The 26,561-nt window shown below is 42.3% G+C and overlaps 2 protein-coding genes across 2 annotated transcripts in view; both read right to left on the reverse strand.

The window, feature by feature from the left end:
• Positions 1-2,823, reverse strand: part of LOC145355625 (uncharacterized) — a 190,526-nt gene extending 187,703 nt beyond the window's left edge. Inside the window, exon 1 of the mRNA XM_080207869.1 lies at positions 2,787-2,823. Coding sequence (XP_080063995.1) covers positions 2,787-2,789 — 3 coding nt within the window. The 5' untranslated portion in view covers positions 2,790-2,823. The remainder of the gene's footprint in view (positions 1-2,786) is intronic.
• Positions 2,824-2,975: 152 nt separating this feature from the next.
• Positions 2,976-26,561, reverse strand: part of col7a1l (collagen type VII alpha 1-like) — a 131,978-nt gene continuing 108,392 nt past the window's right edge. The window contains exons 36-45 of the mRNA XM_080207870.1: positions 25,125-25,160; positions 24,087-24,131; positions 17,492-17,524; positions 15,256-15,327; positions 13,328-13,387; positions 9,916-9,951; positions 9,715-9,795; positions 5,351-5,383; positions 5,196-5,240; positions 2,976-3,670 (exon numbers count right to left, since the gene is read on the reverse strand). Coding sequence (XP_080063996.1) covers positions 3,632-3,670; positions 5,196-5,240; positions 5,351-5,383; positions 9,715-9,795; positions 9,916-9,951; positions 13,328-13,387; positions 15,256-15,327; positions 17,492-17,524; positions 24,087-24,131; positions 25,125-25,160 — 480 coding nt within the window. The 3' untranslated portion in view covers positions 2,976-3,631. The remainder of the gene's footprint in view (positions 3,671-5,195; positions 5,241-5,350; positions 5,384-9,714; positions 9,796-9,915; positions 9,952-13,327; positions 13,388-15,255; positions 15,328-17,491; positions 17,525-24,086; positions 24,132-25,124; positions 25,161-26,561) is intronic.

The following is a 26,561-nucleotide window of genomic DNA, read 5'->3' on the forward strand; positions in this document are numbered from 1 at the left end:
TTAATGCTTACAAAATCGCAATTTGAAGAAACTTGCCCTCCCAATGTTTGCCGAGGCATGAGGCAGGGGAATTGTTATTCCATTATATCCAACAGCTACATATCTGGACCTTAATCAGCAAATCTAACAGCACAATAGGAGGCCATTCAGTCCATCATGCCTGTGCTAACTCTTTGAATGAGCTAGATTGCCTTAATCCTTAGGCTGTTTCAAGGATTTTCAGTTTCCCCAAGCTACTGTTCAAATTATGCCACACAGTACAGGAGAAAACACGAATATGTGACTGTATCAGAGCAATGGAAACATCCAGAGTTGTAATATCTGGAGGACTCTTGCATTCTGAGGAACTAAGTTAAACAGACAATACCCAGAGTACGCGGTGGCACAGTGGTCAACACTGCTGCCTCACAATGCCAGGGACCCACGCTCAACTCCGTCCCTGGATGACTGTGTGGAGTTTGCAAGTTCTTCCCATGTCTGCACAGGTTTCCACAGGTGCTCCGGTTTTCTTCCACACTCCAAAGGTGTGCATGTTAGGTGGACTGGCCAATCCAAAATGCCCCTTCATGTCCCAAGATATGTAGGTTAGGGGGGTTTGCCATGGTACATGTGTGGGGTTAGAGGGGTAGGGTCTGGGTAAGATAATCTGTCAGAGAATCAGTGCAGACTCGATGGGCCAAATGACCTCCTTCTACACTATAGGAATTCTATGATTCATACAAGATTGAAAGGACCAAATAAGATGGAGTTTCTGGGTCTAGATTTGGTGCCCCAGGGAAATCTGAGGCCAGCCTGAAATTGGGCCTTGAGCCTTGGATTGTTAACACTGATTGAATGAGATTCCCAAGCTAATCAGGAAGTGAAAAGACTCTTCATTAATGAATTGAATGATACATGACAGCCTGTGATCCCCATCTCCGATATTTTTATCAGTAGTAATTAAAAGTATTCCAAGAAAGGAGCAAAAAAAAAAGCACTTTTTTTTTGATGCCCTAATGATTCTTCTCCTGAGCTGCTCATCCTGGATATTGACAATTCCAAAATGATAATTCTGAAGCATGGCAATCCTATTTGAAACTCATCTAAAAGATTTCAGGGTCATCTGGGTCACCTAAAAAAATGGTTCCTACCAATTTAGCAATGGGACCAGGTTCTGCACATATTGGGCACTGAATATCTCATTGCTGCAATAGTATAACCTGCATCAGGAATGATGGATTTTATAAGCTTTAAGATTGTATTCCAAAATATTACAAATTAATTGCAGCACAGAAACAGTCCATTCAACCCAATAGGTCAATGCCAGTGTTTATGCTCTACATGAACCTCCTCAACACTCTAATGGCTATGATGAAGAGTCATCCTGAATTGAAACATTGGTTCTGTTCTCTCTCCACAGATGTTGTCAGAATTGCTGAGATTTTCCAGCATTTTCTGATATTGTTTCAGATTCCAGCATCCACAGTATTTTGGATGCCTGAGCTCTGAGCCAAGTTCATTATTGATTCTTGGCTGAGAACCATTAATGTTGAAATAGCTGTGTCACAGGGAAAGCATTGAGTGATTGACAGCTCTGGATCCCTGAGCTGTTCTATCAATTTCACAATGTTTATTTACATAAGAAAAAGAGTTTTTGTTTGCTTGTGGTTTCTGCTATTGATACTTTAATGATGATTGACACTTTTATTGGGTTATAGTGAAATGAATTTCTTTAGGAACGTGGAAAGTTATGAATAAATGACTCTTTTTTAAAGCTTTTTTTTAACAAATCCAATTAACACTCTGGGATTGATTGGTTCTGTATAGAGTGTTTAGTGGGCAAATGGCATAGAAGTCCCATAGCTCGGCATTTAAGGTGTGAGAAGTCATTGTACTGGATGAATGGGAATAGACTGGCGTGGAGGGTATGAAGCACTTGGGGGAGGGGTGGATGCACAGGCATAAGTTTGCGTGGGAACGTGGATAAGATATTTTCAGCTTAGCTTTCAAAAACAAGGTTCCTTCATCCAGCTATAGTTCATGACACCTCAGCGGTATCATGGATAATGAGTCCTTGAAAAGCTAGCCCAAATCCATGAAAATTGTGGAGGACTAGGACAGGCTGGTTATCGAGCCAGTCAGACTGGGAGTGGGCTCACAACAGCCCACACCCTTAACCTGCATTAGTCAAAATTAGAAGCCCCAGGAATGGGATTGGAAATCCTGGAACCAGGTTCCAGCTTTCCCACTCCATGAAAATTTGATCTGTAAAGTCCCCACAGTTTGCATTCACTTTATTGGAATTATCTCCATTCCCCTCTTTAAACTGGGTTTTCACCCAGTCACAGGAGAATCTCCACTATTTGCTTACTTTAAAAGGATTCTTCAAAGTCTCCTCAATCCATTGATGGAAAAATATCTCAGTTGTGCAACAGGAGGCACTGTTCTGAAGCCGAGATTGAGACAATAACGGAGGAATTGGCTTGAGTTGGGACTCAAGCACAGCCAGGTTGAATGAGTAAATTTCAGTGATGAAAATTTTTGGTAATTAAGCCCAGGTCCAACTAATTGGAAATCAAGGGGTGGGATTCTCCGGCCATGCTCACCCCAAAACCGGAGAATCCTGCCAGAGGTCAATGGACCTTTGCATGGTCCGTTTGCCGCCTGCTTCGATTCCCATTGCAGGCAGGATGGGAGAAATCTCCCCCAGATCTCTTCAATATGTTAAGCAATGGGTTATCTTAACTCTTATTCTTATTCTTCCTGTGATTAGAAAGGAAATGTTCCACATAATGTTTATCACCTACCATCTCTCCAGAGTTTCCAGAATCTCCTTTGTGTCCCTTTTCTCCAGGCCGGCCTGGCAGACCTAAAGGCCCCTACAAAATATTTAAAGAATATGTGAAAATGAAGAATTAACATGCGTTGCTTATTTTGTTTTTTGTGTTTACTGCACCCTCCATTTACATTTGCTGACTCCACCTCCGAGGCTGCCTGTCTCAGCCACTCTTGGCCAATGATTGGGAGTTCTGTGAAAAGTGATCACTCTTTCCTGTGCAGGGTTGCCTGCTGGAGACTCAGGAGGTCAAAATATCAGAACTATGTCCTGAGCTTCACTGGATTCTGCCTAGTAATTTACCAGGGCTCCTTTAACAGCACCTCCCAAACCTATGAAATTCACTATCTAAGACAAAGACACCCATCGCTTGTGAACCATTCTTTGCAAGTTCCCCTCTAAGTCACACACCATCCCTACTTGGAACTAGTACTCACTACTTTACATTCTATGGTGGAATCATTTTCACTATACAGACAGTAGTAGCTTAAGGAGAAGGTTCACCGCCTCTATTTAAGTGTAAATAATATTGGGGAATGAATACTGGCCTTACCACCATTGACCATATCCCCTGAATGAATTTTTAAAAAACATGCTCACAGATACAAAGACCTGCTAAATGTCTCTGGCAAGTTCCTTTGCCCTTGTACTGTCCCACCATACAAAGATCTTGGTACCATTTCCATCAATGATTTTTGACCAGCCGAGGAGGTTTAGCTGTAGAGCACTGATATAAAGTCTGGATGCCTAACTTGAGGTTCACGCCTTTACAAATATTTCTATTCAGCTACCAGCATTGGTCTTAACGTTTCTGTCCTAACCATTAGCGATGATCTGCAGTTGGAATTCTTCAAACTGGGGACAGAGAACAATGAGAATCCATTCACATTACATATTTTATCTGTCGCACAAAGAATTGCAAAGTTCAAGTGAGATTTGGAGATTAAATGACTCAGGACTTTGGTCATCTGTCCTTTCTTCTCTTTGACAAGAAAAATTCAGGCTTCATTTGCATATATTTGTCTTGTCAGGACAGTATTTAAATATGAATTACTCCTAAAAGAGCTATAAAATGTGGCAAAATCTCTTTGGATCTGATGTACAGGCCCTCTAAGTACAATAAGTGCTAAAACAAAAAGCAAATATTTTGCCCAGATCTATTTTTTGGAAGTGAAGTTAGTGAAACATTATGGATTCAGAGCAGGCAGATAGATCAACTGAATAGTAGAATAAGTTGAAGTACTGAATGGCCTCCTCCCATTCCTCACTTCCTGTCTCAGTGCTCCCAGACAGTCATTTGGCAGTCACCTATATTTCTGGTTGATCCTCAGATGATAAAGGTTGAAATGAACCATTCCATTGATTGCTGTAGTATAAAAGATGAACAGATGGGATATACTAATGTATGTCAGATGATGATGTACCACTGGCATCAGTGGTATGAATCACCATGCTCAGGATCAAGGTGCCTACTCTATAGCCTGTTTAGATGCAGTAGGGGGATGGATCATGCAAAGATCTGTTGATCTTGGGTGGGATTTTCTAGTTTTGGGGCAAGTGCATCCAGAAAAATCACACCTTTAGAGTCCACAAATAGAAGTACCAGCTCAGAACATGGTGGCAGCTGTTGGATACACTGGCCTAAAACATACATCGGTGTTGTCGAAGGAACTACAGAATGAAGAAAATCTTGATAGCAACTCACAACAAATCAACAGAAAAAGCAGACACACTGAAGAGAGGTAAGATAGCCATACCTAGTGAGCAGTCCCTTCTCCCTACCCCGCCCATTAGACTGCCTGAAGGGCCGGCAGTGAGGCTAACAATGGGAGTTATGGAAACATCACTTTCTCCAGTATTGAGCAGCATCAGGTTTTCATTCAACAAAAGTATCAAATCCCTTTCTTTATACTGTGGATCCAGAAGCAGTCAAAAATCTCCAGACAAAAGGTGTGGAGGAATCCATTGCAGACTTTGAGACTGTAACCAAAACCTTTGACACTCATTTTGGCCTGTAGCAGAACTTAGTCATGGAACAAGCACATTTTAACCAGGAGTCACAATGACTTAAAGAATGGATGGAATTAATTCTAACTGATCTGTATTGCCTCACTAGTTCTTGCAGATACAAGGTGCTGAAGATCAGTCAAATCCATGATCGTACAGTCATGGGTGTCCAAAACAAAAAACTCTTTGATTTTCTGCAGACCAAAGAACTCTTTCTTTTGGATCAAGCAATCCAGTAGCGAGGCAGGCTGAACTTAGAGAATTTGATCAGGCAAAACCGAGGCTTTACAAGACTTCACAGAACAATTCCTTCAGTTAGAAAGATTGCAGATGGCAATTAAAATAACAAATCAAAGAATTTTTTAATTCTTACCCTTATTCCTCGCTCCCCCGAGTAACCTGGAGGACCCATTTCGCCCTAATTAGAAGAGAAGTCAGTGATGTGGCAACAGGATCTAATCATTAGCAATATATTAACATAATACAGTGACTTTGCAGTGAAACAAAAGTTATAGAAACTGACAGTACCTTGCCTGGTTCACCTTTCTGCCCTTTTATACCCTATTAGAAACAACACATGATTGTTAAATCAGACCTTTGACAATTGGAACAAGCCGCAAAATTATCCTAATCACATCAGGGCTCAAAATGTTAACTCTGTTTCTCTCTCCACAAATTCCACCAGGCTTGCTGAGTTTTTACAGCACTTTGTTTTTATACCTTAAATAATTCAATTTGTTTCAAGAGCATTTCCTTGAATTTCCCGCATTTTAATCCCCTTTCATTATCCATCACACTTGATCGAGAAGGCAACCAGGAGGCCTAATCTCACAAGGTCTAATATCAGGAGGCCTAATCTCACAAGGCCTAATCTCATAAAGATAATCTCAAGAAGCCTAGTCCCATGAGGCCCAATCCCAGGACTGTATTCCCTTTCTTAAATTTGAGTGATTCCCAGATGACTGAATAAAACAAGCCTGACAGCCCATCATCTGCCAAAACACAGAAGCTAATGTGAGAATGTTTTCCCTTTAAATTGAAGCTGTTGTTCTGATGATTTGATGGATTATGTTAAAGGAAGTGTGCAATTCACAAGAACAATGAAAACATTCGTTGTATGAGGTGACTAACAAAAGATGAAAGCCAACAAAAAGAACTTGCATGCATTTCAGAACCTCAGGACATATTCCCAAGCATTTTACAGCCGGTGAAGTACTTTATCCAGTGTAGTTACTGTTGTAGTGACAGCTAATTTGCAAACCGCAAGTTCCCACAAACAGCAGTGCCATCGTGACCAAATAATCTGTTTTGATGATATCAATTGGAGAATAAATATTCACCAGGACACTGGGGAGAACAACCCTGTTTTTCTTTGGAGCAGTTCCTTGGGATCTTTTATATCCATTTGAGAGGAGAGACAGGGCCTTGGTTGAATATCTCATTTGAAAGATTATTTATATATTTGGAGAACTGTGTGCCTTATTGTTATAACCCATGCTGATGTTAAATGCAAGCGTATCCCAAGTTCCAGAAGGGTAACATGGAATACCAGTTTGTAGAGATGTGGCTGTCAAATAGGAGGCAGAGAGTGGGTGTCAATGGGTGCTATTCGGATTGGCAGTTGGTGACTAGTGGAGTGCCCCAGGGGTCGGTGCTGGGGCCTCAGCCATTTACCATTTATACAGATGATCTGTAGGAGGGAACCGAGTGTAAGGTGTCGAAATTTGCTGATGACACAAAGATTGGTGGAACGGCAAATTGTGCGGATGGTGTGGATAGTCTGCAGAGGGATCTAGATAGGCTGAGCGAATGGGCGAGGAACTGGCAAATGGAATTTAATGTCGGCAAGTGTGAGGTTGTCCACTTTGGTAGGAATGACTACTACTTACATGGCGAAAAGCTGCAGCATGCTATGGTGCAGAAGGACCTGGGGGTCCTTGTGCATGAGTCGCAAAAACCCAGCCTGCAGGTGCAGCAGGCGGTCAGGAAGGCGAATGGGATGCTGGCCTTCATAGCGAGGGGGATTGAATATAAAAGTAGGGAGGTCTTGCTGCAACTGTACAGGGCACTGGTGAGGCCGCAGCTGGAGTACTGTGTGCAGTTTTGGTCGCCACACTTGCGCAAGGATATTTTGGCCTTGGAGGGAGTGCAGAGGAGGTTCACTAGGCTGATACCAGAGTTGAGGGGGTTGAGCTATGAGGAGAGGCTGAATAAACTAGGCTTGTACTCGTTAGAGTTTAGAAGGATGAGGGGAGATCTCATTGAGACGTACAAGATGATGAATGGGATGGATAGGGTAGAGGTGGAGAGATTCTTCCCGCTCAGAAAGGACAGTAGGACTAGAGGGCACAGCCTCAAGATAAGGGGGGGGCAGTTTAGAACGGAGTTGAGGAGGAACTTCTTCACTCAAAGGGTGGTGAATCTCTGGAATTCTCTGCCCGTTGAAGTGGTGGGGGCTGCCTCGCTAAATATATTTAAGACGCGGGTAGATAGGTTTTTGGTAGGCACGGGGATTAAGGGTTATAGGGAGAAGGCGGGAAAGTGGAACTGAGCCACTTCAGATCAGCCACGATCTTACTGAATGGCAGGGCAGGCTCGTAGGGCTAGATGGTCTACTCCTGCTCCTATTTCTTATGTTCTTATGTGTGTTTTTTCATATGAGAAACAAACCAATCAGTGTGTGAACAATCAATAAAGAATATTTATTAAACCAAACCAAAACATAGACGACAAGAAGGACTATAACAGCCTATAACAGTTAAGGATAGTGATAGCAATAGTTGCATAATTTTACATGAAACTATTCCTCGGCTCCCAAACTACCTACGTTTTACCTGAACTCTGGGACACTCCTTTTCCAAAGCAATATTCCATACAAAGTGACCCTCTGAGCTAAATCCAGCAAATAATTAGAACAATCAGGTCTCATGTCTGGGAAATAGTCCTCCAGTTCAGCGAAGGTAGAAAATGCCGGCATCTCTTGGGAGACTATAGCTGCAACTTGCTACAGCTCTGATATGAGCTGTCTCTCTCTTCCTTTTCTTCTTATTCCTGTTAGTTAGAGTTCTACAGTTATACTATTTTGTTCCCTGTAGAGTTAGCTTTTGATAGGTACATGTCAATTTCTTTATCTCTCCACCTTGAAGTTACTACTTCTACAGCCCATTGTTTTCTCAATGACACATGTTTTTCACTGATAGGTTAACTTGCATCTTACCCTTTCTCCAGCTGTCTGCCTCTAATCAACTCCACGCTTTTACTCTGGCTGGAAGTCAACACCTCGATATGTTGCTCAGTGCCTGAAGGCACAAAAGTTTTCAGATTGTCCTTTCAGGAAAGGTCTTGATTTTGGAAAAGATTAAATGATGTACAGAGAACCATTGGAAACTAGTCCTCATGCAGTAAGGGGAGTGTATCATAGTGAGAAGATTGTGGTGGGAAGAGCATCTGTGCCTCAAAGATGAAGATCACCATCTTAAGCTAGTGATGGAAAGTGTGTCAACAAGAAAAGAAAGAACAAGTGGCTGGTGAGAAGATCTGAACAGGAGTAAATACAGTTAAAGACTTACTGAACATGGCAACAATGGTGAGGCATTGTGGTGCCAATTGCTAATTTGTTTAAAACAGTGGGCTAGCTAATAGCAGGGAATCATTATCATCTTGAAAACACTAGTTATAAGTGTGCTGAAAAATGTTTCAAATAACATTCAGCTTCACGTTTTTAGGTGTCCAGATCACCAACAACCTGTCCTGGTCCCTCCATGCCAACGCTATAGTTAAGAAAACCGATCAATGCTCTACTCTCTCAGAAGAGTAAGGAAATATGTCATGTCTGCAACAACTCTTACAAACTTCTACAAGTGCACCATAGAAAGCATTCTTTCTGGTTGTATCACAGCTTGATATGGCTCCTGCTCTGTCCAAGACCACAAAAAACTACAAAGGGTTGTAAGCGAAGCTTAGTCCATCACACAAACTAGCCTCCCACCCATTGACTCTGTCTACACTTCCTGCTGTCTCGATAAAGCAAGCAGCATAATTAAGGATCCCACGCACCCCAGACATATTCTCTTCCACCTTCTTCTGTTGGGAAAAAGATACAAAAATCTGAGGTCACGTATCAACCGACTCAAGAACAGCTTCTTCCCTACTGCCATCAGAATTTTGAATGGACTTACCTCGTATTAAGTTGATCTTTTCTACTTCCTAGCTATGATTGTAACACTACATTCTGTACCCTCTCCTTTCATTTCAATGTATGGTATGCTTTGTCTGCGTAGCATACAAGAAACTATACTTTTCACTGTATACAAATACATATGACAATAATAAATCAAATCAATCAACCAGCCCTTCAAACAGGAATAGAAAGGAGATGGTATTTGCACCATGCTGCCCATGTTAGCTAGAGTTTCCAATGTTTTAAAAATCAAATAATAAAATTGATGGTGAGCAAAAGGGTAATGAGTAGGTTGAATTGAGGATTCAAAGGGATAACATTTCTAGGCTTTCCTGATCTCTTAGTCCATTTCCAGCATTTACATTGTCCATTCCAGGTTTTTGTCAGTCTTTCTCCAGAGATAGAGAGGGAGATTAGAACAATGCTTGTGGAAATTCCAAGTGAATGATGTTGACAAATTGGATCTGGACACAACCATCTCAGTAATTTACAAACCACAGGCAGTGAGGAGCTAAGGTCAAGGGTTTGAAGAGGGAGGTGCAGGTGGAGGAGGACTTGTGGCCCAAAGAGCAATCATTGATGGTGGATAGAGCGATAAACATAAAAGGATGCCCAAAGTAAATGCAGTTCCTTGCCAATGATTTTTTTGGAAGGGCTATGTTGGTGAGATTTCCTGCTTAAAAATCAGACATGGCCTTGAACTTTTACTTACATCTTTACCTCTTAGTCCTATTGGCCCTGGACTTCCTGGAGCTCCGGGTCTCCCTTGCTCTCCATCCTTGCCAATTTCACCCTATTTAAACAAGAAGGCTTTAGCTCTGTTATTGGTTGGCCACTGCAAAGCAATTGTTGTCAGCAGAATAGAAAACAGAATTTCATCAAGAAAGGAAGGAAAATAACAATTTGAACTTACCTTCTCACCTGGTCGGCCCGATAAACCAACATTGCCCTGTTGAAATAACAAACTTACAATGTCATTGAGAGAAAACAGACAAACTTCCTAATAAACTGAAATGTTATCAATGCCCATAAAGTCTAGCAAAGCAAAGCTTTGCCAATTTTTTCCATACGATAAAATTTTAACAGAGATAATTAAAGTACTATATTGTCATTTCCATGTTATTTTTTCATTGTAAAATGTCAAATACAATGGATGGAATTTTATGGCCTTGCTCGTCCTGAAATTCTAAAATCCCGTCTGAGGTCAACAGATCTTCCCATTGTCGACCCCTTGCCCGCTCCAATTCCCTTGGTGAAATAGCCATCTCTTTCACGGTATAACAATGTGAACTTGTATTCAAATAACACTTTTAACTCAGTAAAACATCCTAAGATGTTTCACAATAGCATTACCAAAAACAACTGATACTAAGTTAAAAGAGAAGGTGACCAGAATTTCATTCAAAGAACCAGGTTTTAAGGGCTGCCTTCAAGGAGGACGGAGAAGTGGGGAGGTGATTTAGGGAGGGAATCCCAGATATTAGGGTCTTAGCGGCTGAAGACACAGCCACTAGTGGTGGACTAATTAAAATAGGGGATCTGCAAGGGGCCAAAAATGGAGGATTGAATGGATCTTGAAGGGTTAAGGGCTAGAGGTGATTACAGAGATAGGATAGGCATGAGACCATGAAGAGGTTTGAAAGCAAAAACAAGAATTTTAAAATCAAGGCATTGTGGAGCCATGATGGAGTGGAGGAAGACCTACACCAAGAGGGTTCAAGAAGGTGGCTTACCACAGCCTCCTCAAGAGTAATTAGGGATGAGCAACAAATGCTGCCTTGACAGTGACATCCACATCCCATTAAAAAGTAATTTTTAAGAAACTTTAAAATCACCATTCATATAGTGATTTTAACATAATAACATTTCCAAAAGTGCCTCACAGGGACATTATGAGACAAAGTATAATACTGAGTCAGATTAGGAGATATTAGGTCAGATGACCAAAAGCTCGATCCCTCCAGTGAAGTACCGCCCTGGTTACCGAACCGAAACAGTTCTTAACAAAATCATAAATCACATCCTATGTGACTGTGACAAAGGTAAACACTTCCTGGCTCGTCCTTCTTGATCTGCATGCAGTCTTTGACACAGTTGATCACTCCATCCTCCTCCAACGCCCCTCTAGCTGGGTGAGATTACTCTCACTGGCTCTGTTCTTATACCTAATTGTAGCTAGTGAATCACATGCAATGGCTTCTCTTCCCACACCATTATCTCTGGCGTCCCCTCGGCCCCTCCTATTTCTCACCTACATGTTGCTATTTAGGAACATTATCCAAAGACATGGCACTAATTTTCACATGTGCCAACTCCACTTCACCAACAACTGTCTCTTTGACCAAGCTTTTCATCATCTGACCTAATGTCTCCATATGTGGCTGAGTGTCGTACTTGGTTTTATAGTGCTCCTGTGAAGCACCTTGGAATGTTTCATTACATTAAATGCACTATATCAATAAAAGTTATTGTTGTTGGTCAAAAAGAGAGATCTTAAGAGATGTCTTCAAGGAGGAAAGTGAGGTAGAGAGTTGGAGAGAATTCCAGAGCTTGGGGCATAGGCAACTGAAGGCATGGCCATCAAAGCTGGAGACTTATGATTGAGAATGTGTGACAGACCAGAATTAGAGGAGTACAGATATCTCAGAGGATTGAGGAGGTTACAGAGAGACAGAGGGGTGAGACGAAAGAGATTTGAAAACAAAGATGAGAATTTTAATATCAAGACTTTCTAGGAGCCAGTGTAAGTCATCGAGCAGTGGGATGATAGATGAAGAGGACTCGACACAAAGAGCAAAGTTTTGGATGATGTCATGTTTATGGAAGTAGAATGTGGGAGACAAGCCAGCAGTGCATTAAAATAGCTGGGACTTGAGGTAACGAAGGCATGAGTAGGGTTTCAGCAGCAGATGAGTTGAGACAGGGGTAAAGGTAAGCAATGTTACGGAGATAGAAATATATGTCAATAATGATAACCAAAAGGACGTCTTGTGATGAGTGGGTAGAGTCCCTCCCTCTACCTCAGACCCTTCAGGTTTACGTCCTACCCGAGGACTTGACGGCTAAGAAAGGTGCGTTGATAATGCAATCAAAAAATTAAGTATCAACACATAGATCCTTCCAATACACATAGGTAATATGAGCAGGAGAATTCCTGGTCATCCATGTGATGGAAAGAAAATTGGAGGCTCCACCATCATTATTTATAGCTGTCGGCCACAGCAGGCATGGAAGTGTATGTTGCCACTTCTTGGAAATTCTTATGGGAACGTTCAGGTCATTTCCATCATTCCCCCACTCCCCATTTCAACTTCATTTGTGATCTTTTATCTTGGCACAACCTAATGATCAAACCTGGAATCATTCTGTTTAAAATGCTTAGCAATAAACAAGAAATACCATTTACCCACTGAAAGATCAAGCAACAGATGATCAATGAAAACAAATTATTTCTCCTGCGTCTCTGCCAGTATCAAACACTCCCAGGTCAGATACAGCATAGAGGAAAACTCCCAAATTCAGAAAAATACCTTTTACCTCAGCATGTGACAGTCTCATTTTCCACACCAACCCTCCTATGGCTGCCAGTCAGTACTAAATTAATATGGGTTAGCACTAAATGGGGTTAATTTAGAATGTTAGTATCAATTAGGTTTCAGTTGTAAGCAGGAATGGAAGTCTTGTGCAGTGGGTAGCATCCCTAACTCTGAGCCAGAAGCTCTGGATTCAAGTTGCACTTCAGGATTTGACAGCCATGGAAGATATGTTCATAACGTGGCCAAACAGGTTGATTATCAGCCTATATGTCCTTCCAGTATGCCCAATGGTAGGCAGCAAGAGTGGTTAGCCATACTGAAGAAGCCACTGCAATACTCCGCCAAGCATAGTCATGGACCAATCCAATGGAAGTCCATGGTTGCTGTGCCCTAGGGCATGGCGCCTGCTCAAGGAGTAAAGAGGAGCCATTTTGTTTGATGAGCCCACATCAATTGGAATCAAGGTTTTGACTGTTCAGAGTTGTTTCCCATTAGCCTTTAAAGTGAGAAAAGAGGAGACATCTTTATTCGCCTGAATTGTATCCAAATTCAGAAATTATACCAGACAGCAGATAGCACATAGACCACAACCTACAATTTTTGAACAGATACATCATGCAGGGATATAACAGGGACATATGCATTCTGCAGATCATTGAATGTTATGGGCTAAATGGAAAGTATGTGAAGCTCATTATCAACTGATAGGTTCAAAAGTTAATCAACAAGGTACACGCCATTCCTGTTGGAACAAAGCTGTCTCCCTGTCAAGACTTTTCTATCACTCACCCTCTCGCCTGGTTCTCCTTTGAGGCCGGGCTGGCCTGGAATTCCAAATCCTGGACTTCCCTTTGGAATGTAAATCAAGGAAAGTTAAAAAAAAATGCATCTTTTACAGATAGTTTAGATGTGTGAGAATAAAAGGATTTTGGAAAGTGTTGAGAAGAGCAGTATTCCAAATGAAAAGCGTGGTGGGCACTTGAGAGGGTTTGATTCTCACTGCCAGATGGGAACGTTACACACTGGTTGTGCAATTCAGGGATTCACTGGCAACATCACCATGATTTCATCAAATGTGTGCCCAGAGATTGAGTTTCCCGCCAGCAATGTGTGCACTTGTAAATCACCCCCCTACCTTCGCGATGAGTATCAGTTGGTAACGTTGTTATCCCCTGACTGGACACTGCTGCGAGGGTTGATGATCAACTGTCTCAAGCATCTCGTTTTCTGCTGGTTGCAGGAAATGTAAGGCTTTAGATGTATTGATGGTCAAAGTGCCATTTAGAGTACTGCTGCATCTCACCTTAACTCCTCTGTTTTGACAGAGTGTGTACAGAGAATGTTTCCTCTTGTGAGGAAGAGCATAACCAGGGGCCATCAATGCAAGATGGACATCAAGAAATTGAATCGGGAATACAGGACAAATGTCTTTACTCAAAGCATGGTAATGTGAAACTCGCAGGTATGTTGAAGTGAATAATATGATGAACTTAAGGGGAAGATACATAAGTGTTTGAGACAGAAGGGAATGGATGATTACAATGGTAGAAAAAGAGAGCAGCCTGAACACAGCATGTACTAGTTAGGCTGAGTGCCTGATTCTGCTCCAAAAACAGGACAGAAGCAGCCCAGATGTGTTTATGCTGGGCCCAGGTTGCACTGTTCCATGAGTAGCCTCCGGAGGTCCAAAGTCTGTTAGATAGGCCACTCACTGCCTTGTACAGAATGGCACACATTCTGCCCTTCTTTACAAGGCAGTGAATGGCCTACCTAGCAATTAGAATCCCTACAGTGCAGGAGGCGGCCATTCGGTCCAGCAAGTCTGCACCAACAACAATGCCACTCAGGCCCTATCCCCAAAACCCCACATATTTATTCTGCTAATCCCTGGGACACTAAGTGGCAATTTAGCATGGCTGATCAACCTAACCTGCAAATCTTTAGACTGTGGGAGGAAATCAGAGCATCTGGAGGATACCCACACAGTCACAGAGAGAATATGCAAATACCACACAAACAATGACCCAAGCTGGGAATCGAACCCAGGTCCCTGGAGCTGTGGCAGCAGTGCTCATCACTGTGCCACTGTGCTGCCTTTATTAATTAACGATGAAATCAAAATCCCACCTGCATCATCTGAATAAGTCAATGAGGTACCCACCTTATTCCTGTGGCAGGCAGGATTAGAACACATAGGAGGGGCAGTAAGTGCAGAGCTCTGATTAAACAGTTGCTGCAGTTTTGTTCTCCCAGACTAAAATCAGGGCAAAAGTGCCCCTCTGATTTCCTTGCAACTCCCTGTAAACAGAACCCATATATCACCCACAACTTGTCACAGAACCTTGTATAACACCTTTAATTGATCTTTTTGGTGAAGATCAAGCATCAGATCCCGCCCATGGTGGGGTGCAATGCCTTATCTTGTCAGCTTCGATCGTGTTTGTCTCTCTTGTGGGGACCATGAATTGGGTTCAATTTGAATTTGAATTTATTTTTGGAGCAAGCAAGGAATGGATTTGGGTTTGCCTGGTCCATTCTGAGCATTGTATCTGTAACTTTAAGAATGGAATGAAAAAAAAACTTTAGTTGATCATTTGCTGGCCTAGTGAACTTGTGCTACCACACTTTGTAGTGAGCTGCTTGGGTTTTACTTACATTTATGTTTAGCCATCACGTATAATGCCCATCAAGTAATTGGATAAATGATGTCAATATACCTTTTCACCTTCAATTCCTTGATTCCCTTGGTCACCTTTGGGTCCAATGGGTCCAGGTGGTCCGGTATCTCCCTAACCAGAGACCAGAAACAAATTTTCATCATCAATTGATAGGAGGGAGTGGGAACAGATTGAACAGATTAGCTTTCAAAATGGAATTGGATAAATACTTAAGGGGAAAAATAATCATAGATATATGGGGAAAGATCTGGGAAGTCTCTTCAAAAGAGCTGTGATATATTTAGTGGACCAACTCACCTCTTTCTGTGTTGTACAATGATCACCAGATGCCGGACTACTAATTATGTTAAAGAGATTGCTAAAACATCCCATTGACTGACTCAAAAAGATGACTGATGCAGGTCACATGACTCACAAGATTGGCTACAATTTCTGGAAATTGCCACAGCACTTGCAAAAACAAAAGTGTTCCACCCTCATCCTTGTGGAATCTGACACCTCATTGTAAGTACCTGTAATAATCCACAAAACCAGAGGACTAAAATGGGGAGAGACATTGAAACTTGTTATACGCACCATCTCACACCTGGGACTGTCAAGGCTAATTTAAGAAAGGACTATAGAAGGGAAATGGACATTATTTGTATCTTGATAAGCTTACCCCTCTAGCAGAATCTAGGGATCTAACAAGACAATGGCTATTAAAATGAATGTTGAATCTTCCAAAGGCTAAAGGCTATGACATAGCAAGCCATGGGACAAAAGCCAGGTCCAGATACAAGATGTACATTCCTTCATGGAATCATTGTGGAGGACGAAGTCACATGGCTTGAATGACCATTTTGAAATCTCTTTATTCAATTGAGAACTCAGAAAAAACAGTCTGTTAATTTACCTCCAACCTGCAAGATCAAATAACAGCTGTCTAGTTTTATGAAGGAACCTGTGACAAGTCTTTGCTGCTCAAATTCTGTTTATCTGGAAGCTTCTGACCATCATCTGCCATGAAGACCAAGTCTATGTACAATCTCACCTTGCTGCATCACTATCTATTTTGTAGGGATCCTATGCTGCTGTCCTTTGTTAGGAACTCAGGAACTAGAACTTCCCCATGAAGGAAACACCCCCCCTCCTCCCAACCTCCACCTCTGAACTACAACTCTCTAGACTCTGAAGATCACATGAACTGAAATCCATTTCTGTGCTTCTGCTACTGTTAAATTATTCTTAGTTGTGAAACACTTCTATATTGGTGTGTGTATCTACACATGTGTGCACATGCCCATGTGTGTGTGCATATGTGAGTTAGTGTGTGAAAGTGTAATCATCTCCTGGGTTTGAATGTGTGAATAAATTAACGTTCTGATTTAATCATGAGAATTTACTTCAGGTTACTTTAAAAATTGGACATCCTGTTTCTAAAACAATTGAAATACCTCTGCTTACACACGCAGCAAGAGGGTAAAGGAGTTCAGTATGTCTCCTTCGCCTCTCCATAATATCAATCAGAGAAGTTGGAAGGAGAGGATATTTCAAATGGTCGCTTAAACAAACTTTGTCGTTAGGATCATGACATCTCCAGAAATTAAAGATTGATCTTCTGGACACTGCTGAGATCAAACCCAGAAGGAACATCATTTGGGGATTAAAGGGGAGGTGATGGCCTAGTTGTATTGTCACGGAACTATTAATCCAGAAACCGAGCTAGTGTTCTGGGGACCCAAGTTCGAATCCTGCCATGGCAGATGGTGGAATTTGAATTCAATAAAAAATATCTGGAATTAAGAATCTATTGATGACCATGAAACAATTGCCAATTATTGGAAAAACCCATCTGGTTCGCTAATGTCCTTTAGGGAAGGAAATCAGTCATCCTTACCTGGTTTGGCCTCCATGCGACTCCAGAGCCCAGAAGTGTGGTCGACTCTCAACTGCCCTCTGAAATGGCTCAGCAAGCCACTCAGTCCAAAGGCTGGTCACCCAGTGACATCCATGTCCCATAAATGAATTTAAAAAATTATTTCCTTTGACCACTTTAACTGTTTAATTATGATATTACTGGAGATGGTGGCGAGACTGGGAGGGAGAACATGAAATTAAACTTCCAAAAATACGCCGAACCAGGGTTGGTACTCTATCTAACATGCACCAATTAATCAGAATTCCCTTCAACAAATCTTAGTAATCTAATAAAGAATAATGCTGACCCCATTGTGGCAGGTTATATCTATAGACCAAATGGCCAATTTCAACATTGAAATTGAACTATACTTACCCGGGCACCTTTATTCCCAATAGGTCCTATTATCTAAGTTGAATAAAACATGTAATTAAAATGTTTATATTAATATATTTATTTCTTATTACTGATTAAATAGATTTATACACAAGGGCTGAGATAAGGATTTCAGAAGAACCTTGTGAAATGTTGAGAAATTTAACACAAATTGTGCACATAGAACTAGAGGAGAAGGGTTTTAAATTAAGAAGCTTCAAATAACTTAATGTTCAAAAAAAGTTTAATTTCTTTTCAGGAAAGTGGACACATGAAGCAGATTCCCAGAGGAAGGAATGAAGGGACAATTGACTTCTTTGCTGGGTTGAGATCTTGCTCCAAGGCGTTTTATAGGAACATTTTGTATAAAATTTAACACCGAGCCATATAAGGAGATATTAATATAAAAGTAAAATACTCTGGATGCTGGAAATCTGAAATAAAAACAAAAAAAATGTTGGGAAAAACTCAGCAGGTCTGGCTGCATCTATGGAGAGAGAAACAGTGAATTCTGCCCTTTGAGTCCTATGGACTCAAAGGGCAGAATTTTCCCATCCCACATGCCATGGGAATCGTAGCGGCAGATCATGGGCCATGCAAAGTTCCAATGACCTCAGGCAGGATTTTCCAGTCTTGAGGCGAATGCGGCTGGTAAATTCTGCCCAAAATGTTAATTGTGTTTCTCTCGCCATAGATGCTGAGTTTTTCCAGTAGTTTCTGTTTTATACACGGATATATTGGGCCCGATTTTACGATCAAGTTGCGCCCGTTTTCAGGCACGAAAACTTGGTAAAGTAGGGCATGAGGCGAGTAGCGCGATCCGCGACCAGGTGGGGCAGGGGTGCAGGAGGGCCCACTGCCACTCTGCGCGTGATCGGGGGGTGGGAAGGGGGATGGGAGCCACGATCAATCTGGGTAGTGGGGTCTGGGGGGATAAGTAGGGCAGTAATGTTGTGAGGGATGGGGCTATGTCTGTGGGGGCCGGGGGAAGGCATTGTTCGGCCTGGGAGCAGTGTGGCGTTTCTCAATTTTTTTTTACTATGTATGCACAGTTGAAGGCTCTGATTGGAGCTGCAGTATTTCAGGCGTGTTAAGCCCCACCCATAGACTTCTGCAGCACGATTCAGAGTCACTGATTTTTTTTTCTGGCAGAGTGCATATGGGGGCACCTGAAAACGAGTCTAAAAGTCAGATCTGAAATACTCCCAGATTCAAGTCTGCCCAGAATCAAAATGGTAAAATACGGCCCATTAAGTCAGGACACCAAAAGATTGCTCTAAAAAGTAAGTTTTAAGGATTGTCTGAAGGACAGACAGAGGAACATCAATTCATTAGGTGTGTTATGAAACACAGAAGTTACCCCTTTCGCCGGATCACCTGGAAAGCCTCTATCTCCCTGTCAAAAAAACAAACAGAACAGAAATGAGAGTCCAGCTCAATGTTCTGATTAACTCAGTTCGATCGAAGAGTAACATTGAACAATTCACTTACTGTATTTCCTTTCAAACCTATAGGGCCTGGGAGTCCCTGTCAAAGAGGAGAATTAAGAAAGACTGGATGAGGGAAAAGTGTCAGGAAGAATCAGACAACTTTAAGGATTTTTCTGAATGAAATGCCCAATAGCTCAGACCAGCAACTGTCTGAACTGTAAAATATTCAGATGCAATAAATAACAGCAGTGTTTTTGTCTTACTTAATCTACTTCCAGTAAGGGGGTTTGACCCCTGACAGCCTGCAGACTGACTCAACATCCACTTCTCTCAGTGGAGACACATCATGAGAGTGTCCATTGCATCCTTGCCTTTCCCATTGTATTTCACACCACTTCCCCCACCCACCCTGAAAACTGAGGCACCCCAGGATCATCAACCAATAGAAGAATCTCAGCTTCCATGATCACAAATACCGCACACTGTTCAAGACCAGCCAGTCATCTAACTCACAAGATCTGCCCAACCTAACCACCACACACCCTTCCTGGAATGAACCTCAATACCAAGATATACAAGTAACTCACCTCCTGAGCCCCCATTCCCCAGGCACAAAAGGCTACCCCTCCATCTATAAGGCACAAATCAGGAATGTGATGGTATACCCTCTACTTTCCCGAATTATCTGGGAGATATAATAAAATGCTAATAAAGTCCTTCGATTTGATCTGTTAAATTTGCGCCTTGACATGAGGAACATGTGGACAGAAATGGAGACATAACAGGAATGTACTTTCACACCACTGGCTGGTATGTCAGCTTGCTGCCACCATTTCACCTCATGCCAGGTCGACATCATCCAGGTCAAAGAAAACTGCTTGACTGACACCCCATCTATTATTTTGAACATTTGCTCCTTCCGTCACAGTCACGCTTGGCAGCAAAGCGTACCATCAACAAGGTGTTATTTAATCAAGACTCCATCAACAACACTTTCCAAACCTGCAACCTCTACCACCTGGAAGGACAAGGGCAGCCAATGCAAGGGAACACCACCACCTGCAAGTTCCCCTCCAAGTCACACACCATCCTGACTTGGAACATTACTGTTTCTTCACTGTTGCTGGGTCAAAAACCCGGAATTTCTTCCTTAACAGCACCGGGTATGCTTTCAGCAGGTGGATAGCAGCAGTTCAGGAAATTGGCTCATTACCACCTTTTCAAGGGCAATTAGGGATGGGCAACAAATGCTGGTCACGTCAGTAATGTTAACATCCCATGAACAAATAAACTAAAGGATCCTCAAATCATATTCCTGCAAGTAATAAGAAATGTAGTCTATAATGTTACAGACAGACAATAGAAATCAAAACTGATAACATTTTCTTACAGCAATGCCTTGGGGTCCCTGTTCACCAGTTTCTCCATGGTCTCCCTGTAGATAATATTAAAAAGTGCTGAGAATTGGTGCAAAGTTTTCTATTACAGGCCAACAAGATACCCCATAAACTTCTCTACAGTATTAATAAGAATTCTCACAACACCAGGTTAAAGTCCAACATGTTTATTTGGAATCAGGAAATTTCAGAGCACCATTCCTTCATCATGAAGAAGCAGCATTCTGAAAGCTATTGATTCCAAATAAACCTGGTGTTGTGAGACTTCTTACTGTGCCCACCCCAGTCCAACACCAGCATCTCCACATCATGTCCACAGTATCAGTCAGTGTTGCTTAACCTTGTGTTAATATTGCATATTAAGTGAACAGATAAAATTAGATAAAATTACAAATTACCTTACCACCACCTTACCTTTTCCCCTCTATCTCCTTTGATTCCTCTTTTCCCCTACACGATTCAAAAAAAGTCATTAGATTTGCCAAGAGACAATAAAATGCTTCTTGTCTTCAATCAGCTGATTGTTTCCTGAAGCTGAATACATGTGGAGGGGTGGGGGGAGGGGAGGATATTTTGTCCGAATGTTAACATCTAAACATTAAGCATATTTGCACCAAATTCCACCCTCATCTCCCTTCACCTCAAGTGCTATGTCTAACTGATTCTTGAAAACAGCCACTAATCAGTTTAAAATAAAGTGGAAGTGAGGATTCATATGATAGTACGTTCACCAAAAGGGAAATTGTTCAAAGTAGTCACAACAGCAGTAACTGCAATAAAAACAAAAGCCTGAAAGGAGTGTTTCGCCACTGAAACACATTACACAAATGCAGCAGCACTGATTAATTATTTGGGCACTGAATGTCTCGGAATTTCCACAGTTGTGAAACTTTGGCCGGGTTTTGGGGGGGGGGGGGGCGGGCGGGGGGGTGGAGGGCAGGTGGGAATCTTCCCACTTGGAGAATGCAGTAATTATTTCAATGTTTCTGGGTCAAGTATTCTGAGCCAGTTGCCTGGTGTGATGAGAAGGCAATGTGTTTTCTTTTTGAGGGGATGAAAAATAATGGCTCTGTACTTATTTTGGAATTTTCTTATTTTAAGATCGGACTTCCCATGTCAAGAACTTACACTTTCCACCAAGCTTTGACAAGACATTAATTTCATACAAGTGATTACCCTAGAATGAAGTTAAAGTTTACTTATTAGTGTCATAAGTAGACTTACATTAACACCGTAATGAAGTTGCAATGAAAATCCTCTAGTCACCACACTCCAGCACCTGTTTGGGTACACTGAGGGAGAACTTAACATAGCCAATACACCTAACAAGCACATCTTTCGGACTGTGGGAGGAAACCGGAGCACCCGAAGGAAACTCACGCAGACTCGGGCAGAACGTGCAGACTCCACACAGATAGTGACCTTAACTGGAAATTGAACCCGGGTCCCTGGAGCTGTGAGGCAGCAGTGTTAACCACTGTGCCACCGTGCAGCCCCTGAACCCTACTCGAGTTAGCCAGGATTCGAATCTGGAAACTTCAGATCCACAGTCAGACGCGTTATCCATTGTGCCATTGACTGAACAATCCAGATGCCAGGAATTTTAAGTAATGAGGAAAGTTAAGAGAAGGCAGGTTTCTTTGCGAGAGACATTTCAAGATGACGTAAAAGAAAGTTGAAGATTTTATAAAAGGTGCTGGGCCAAGTTTATTTAGGAAAATTATTCTTTAAGGCAAAGATTCAAATACCAATGGATGACACAACCACATTAAATGATGCTAAATAACAACAACTTGCATTAATATAGCACCTTCAATGCAGAAATACATCTTAACTGGCTTCAGCCAAGGTGCCATCAAAACAAGTGGGTGCTAAGTCAGATGTGCATGTGAGGACATAAAGCTTGTTCACAGCAGCCTATATTTATACATAATGAATCCTTGCTTGAAGTTGTCCACTTCATTTCACTTTAACTCTTTCACTGTATACTCTTTGTGGCCAGTTTTTAAAATTTGACTTCTGCACTCTTCCTCCGCGCCCCCGCCCCCGCCCCCCCCCCCAGCCACCCTCACATCCCCAGTGCTGCACTCTGTCCTCGTCCACCCTCAGTGCTGCACTCTGCCCTCCCTCCTTCCCCCAGTGTTGCACTCTGCTCTCCCCCTTCTCCAGTGCTGCACTCTGCCCTCTAACCCACCCTCCTCCAGTGCTGCGCTCTGACCCCCACACCCCCAGTGCTGCACTCTGCCCCCTCCCACAACCCCGGTGTTGCAGTCTCTCCACCCCGCCCCTGGTGTTGCACTCTGCGCCCTCCCAGTGCTGCACTCTGTCCCCAATCCCTGGCATTGCACTCTGCACCCTCCCACCCCAGTGTTGCACTCTGGTACCTACCCCCACCCTTGATGCTGCAATCTGTTACCCTCACCCCCAGTTCTGCATGTGTCTAGTGCAGTATTTCAACTTGGACACTGTTTTCTCTATGCAAGAAATGTGTAAAAGAACCTAACTCCAGCTTTAACATTGATTCCTATGGGAATCCATAGGTTGTGAAGGTATGCAACCGCTATTATAACTGAGGACTTAACTGTCTTCAATTTTCATGGTGTTTTTAAAGGAGGAGGTAGAGGTGCTTAGAGAGAAAGCTCAAGCGTGTAGGGCCTACAGGCAGAGAATGGCACTGCTGTGGTTGTGAGATGAAGTGTAAGTGGATGCAGAGGAATGGAAAGTTTGGGACAGATGGTTGGAACTGTATAGCTGGAGGAAATTCCAGAGATTATGAAGAGATTTACACACAAGGTCGATATGCTCAAATTTGAGGCATTGGTGAATTGAGAGCCAATGCAGAAAGTAAGGTCATAAATACATACATATGAACATACATACGAATTAGCAGCAGGAGTGGGCCATTTGGCCCCTCGTGCCTTCTCTGCCATTTGATAAGATCATTGCTGATCAGGATACCAGCTTATCCTTTATCAGGATACATTACAGGCACCAGAGCTTTTAAAAAGCTGAAGTTTTCAGAAGATTGGGGGCAGATGGCAGGTCAACCAGGAGAGTTTGGAAACCAAGACCAAGGGCAAACAGCATGGATAATGGATTACAGTTTTTTAAAAGGCTATTTACGAGTGTCACAAGTAGGCTTACATTAACACTGCAATAAAGTTAGTGTGAAAATCCCCTAGTTGCAACACTCTGGCACCTGTTCGGGCACACAGAGAATTTAGCATGGCCAATGCACCTAATCAGCAAGTCTTTTGGACTGTGGGAGGAAACCCACGCAAACATGGGGAGAACGTGCAAACTCCACACAGACAGTGACCCAAGCTGGGAATCAAACCTGGGTCCCAGGCACTAGGAGGCAGCAGTGCTAACCACTGTGTCCAATAAGAGTTAAAAGTAAATGGTTGAGAATAGATAGTGATACTTCTAAGCAAAAGGTAATGGAGTTATACTAGAAGCTGGAAGGCATACAACAGAATTGGCTTCAAACAATAACTTGATGAAAGTCTGAAGTGTGAATAGATATGGCAATGGAGTCAAGATCAATCAAAAAAGGAATATATTGCTGAGTCGAGTGGCATTTTCTGAAAGGTTCTTAGCTCCTTACATTGTGAAGTGAGGTGCTAGTCAGTAGCTCAATGCAGAAGCTGGATGTTACACTGATAATATCCCAATAGCCTATGCGGAGTGCCTCAGCAAACGTACAAGTCTCCAAAGCCATCAGCTTAACCAACACTGTGATTTGCATGTTGTCTGTATGGCTCTTACCTTTTGGCCAACCTCTCCATTTTTCCCTTTGTCACCTTGATTTCCCTAAAGAAAAGAGAATGAGACAATAAAATGCTGGATCAATAAGTTTCTTAGCCTTGAGTTAATAAATACAGGGGGTCTGACATTCCTCGAGGAAGGATCTAAGTCTGGCAGGAGATCGGTGGAAATCTGGGAAATGGGAAACTTCAACACCTGGGATAGAAAATCAAATATTCTATGGTACTCTATTGCAGAATCCTACAATGCAGAAGGAGGCCATTTAGCCCATCGAGTCTGCACCAAACTCAATCCCATCCAGACCCTATCCCCATAACCCCATGCATTTACCCCAGCTAGTTCCCCTGACACTAAACGGAAACTTATCAAGGTCAATCCACCTAACCTGCACATCTTTGGACTGTGTTCCTGTTGTGTCGGTATCACAGACTAACATCTGCCAACATTTATGAACAGAAAAGTGATAAGAATCTGTTTCTGTGATGATGATTGAGGGACAATCATTGTCCAGGACACTGGAGATATAACTCCCCTACTCTTCTTCGAAATAACACCATGGGATCTTTTGCCACCCAAACAAACTGATAGGACCTTGGTTTAATACTCATCTGAAAGATAGCACCTCCAACATTATAATAGCTTCCTCCGTACTGCACTGAAAGACCAACCTTCATTTTTGTGCTCAAGTCCTGGAGAACCCGGAACTTTATAATGCAGTGGCAATTGTGTCACCCAACTGAGCCACAACTACAAAAGTAAAATACTATGGATGTTCGAAATCTGAAGTAAAAACAGGAAATGCTGGAGCTCCCGTATTCCCATGCGGCTGGTCACATGAAGATGGTATTTTTGAGGTACTCTAGTGGAACATAGGAGTAGATTGAACGAAACATTTAAAATAAATACTTCTTTGAAGAACTCGGATTGGAAAGTAATGGGATAGAAACTATGATGTTAGCCAAGGGATGAACATTGGTTTAGGCACCAGAGAGAGAGTTCTTCTTTGAAAATCTTTATGAATAACTACTAAAAACTTGCCTTGTAGCCTGGGATTCCTGGGGGTCCAATCATCCCCTACAAAAGTGATAAAATGATCATTAGCTCCTTATCAAAGAAAAACCACAATAACCAAATACTTATTCTTTAAGTACAGTAAGTGAAGGCAGCTCTTGAACCTAAGGCAGATTAATCCTTAGGTTATCAAATTCCAAAGACAACAAACAACTATCATCAGCACCACTTCTTCCTGTTCAACATGCAGAATATTCATCCAATTAAAATATGATGGAACAGTCCGATTCAGGCCTTTTCATTAGTTGAAATACCAACCTCAAAAGGCAATCAAAGCCTGGCTTTATTTTGGAATCTCTACAGTGCATAAAAAGGCCATTCAGCCCACTGAGCCTGCACCAACTACAATCCCACCGAGGTCCTATCCCCATAACCCCATGTATTTATCCTCCTAATCTCCCTGATGCCAGGGGGCAATTTAGCATGGCCAATCAACCTAACCCGCACATCTTTGGGCTGTGGGAGGAAACTGGAGCACCCAGAGGAAACCTGTGCAGATATTGGGAAAAAGTGCAAACTCCGCACAGACGGACACCTGAGGCTGGAATTGAACCAGGGTCCCTGATGCTGTGGGGCAGCAGTGCTAACCACTGTACCACCCATGGGATATAGTGGCCATTGAGAGCAATACTAATGCAAAGTGACACAAACCTAAATGTTAATATACATTTTCAGCAGGAAGACAAGAGGCAATTAAGGTATCTCACCATGTTATGGGTCACCATCTGGCTCCCAGACCATCATGTGGAGATGCTGGTGTTGGACTGGGGTAAGCACAGTAAGAAGTCTCACAACACCAGGTTAAAGTCCAACAGGTTTATTTGGTAGCACAAGCCAAAAGCTTTCAGAGCGCTGCTGCTTCATCAGGTGAGTAGGAGTCGTGTTCACAAACAGGGCATATAAAGACACAAACTCAATTTACAAGATAATGGTTCGAATGCAAGTCTTTACAGACTTAATCAAGTCTTAAAGCTACAGACAATATGAATGGAGAGGGAGATAAGCACGGGTTAAAGAAATATGTATTGTCTCCAGCCAGGACAGTTAGTGAGATTTTGCAAGCCCAGGCAAATCGTGGAGGTTACAGATAGTTGTGACATAAACCCAAGATCCCGTGTGAAGCCATCCTCATGTGTGTGGAACATGACTATCAGTTTCTGCTCAGCGATTCTGCATCGTCATGTGTCATGAAGGCCACTTTGGAAAATGCTTACAAGAAGATCAGAGGCTGAATGCCCATGACTGCTGAAGTGTTCCCCAACAGGAAAAGAACACTTCTACCTGGTGATTGTAGAGCATGTTCATTCATCCGTTGTCATAGCGTCTGTATAAGAACATAAGAAATAGGAGCAGGAGTAGGCCATCTAGCCCGCCCCGCCATTCAATAAGATCATGGCTGATCTG

This window comes from Carcharhinus amblyrhynchos, chromosome 19, assembly GCF_965287045.1.
Source record: "Carcharhinus amblyrhynchos chromosome 19, sCarAmb.v2.hapA, whole genome shotgun sequence".
Taxonomy (NCBI): Eukaryota; Metazoa; Chordata; class Chondrichthyes; order Carcharhiniformes; family Carcharhinidae; genus Carcharhinus; species Carcharhinus amblyrhynchos.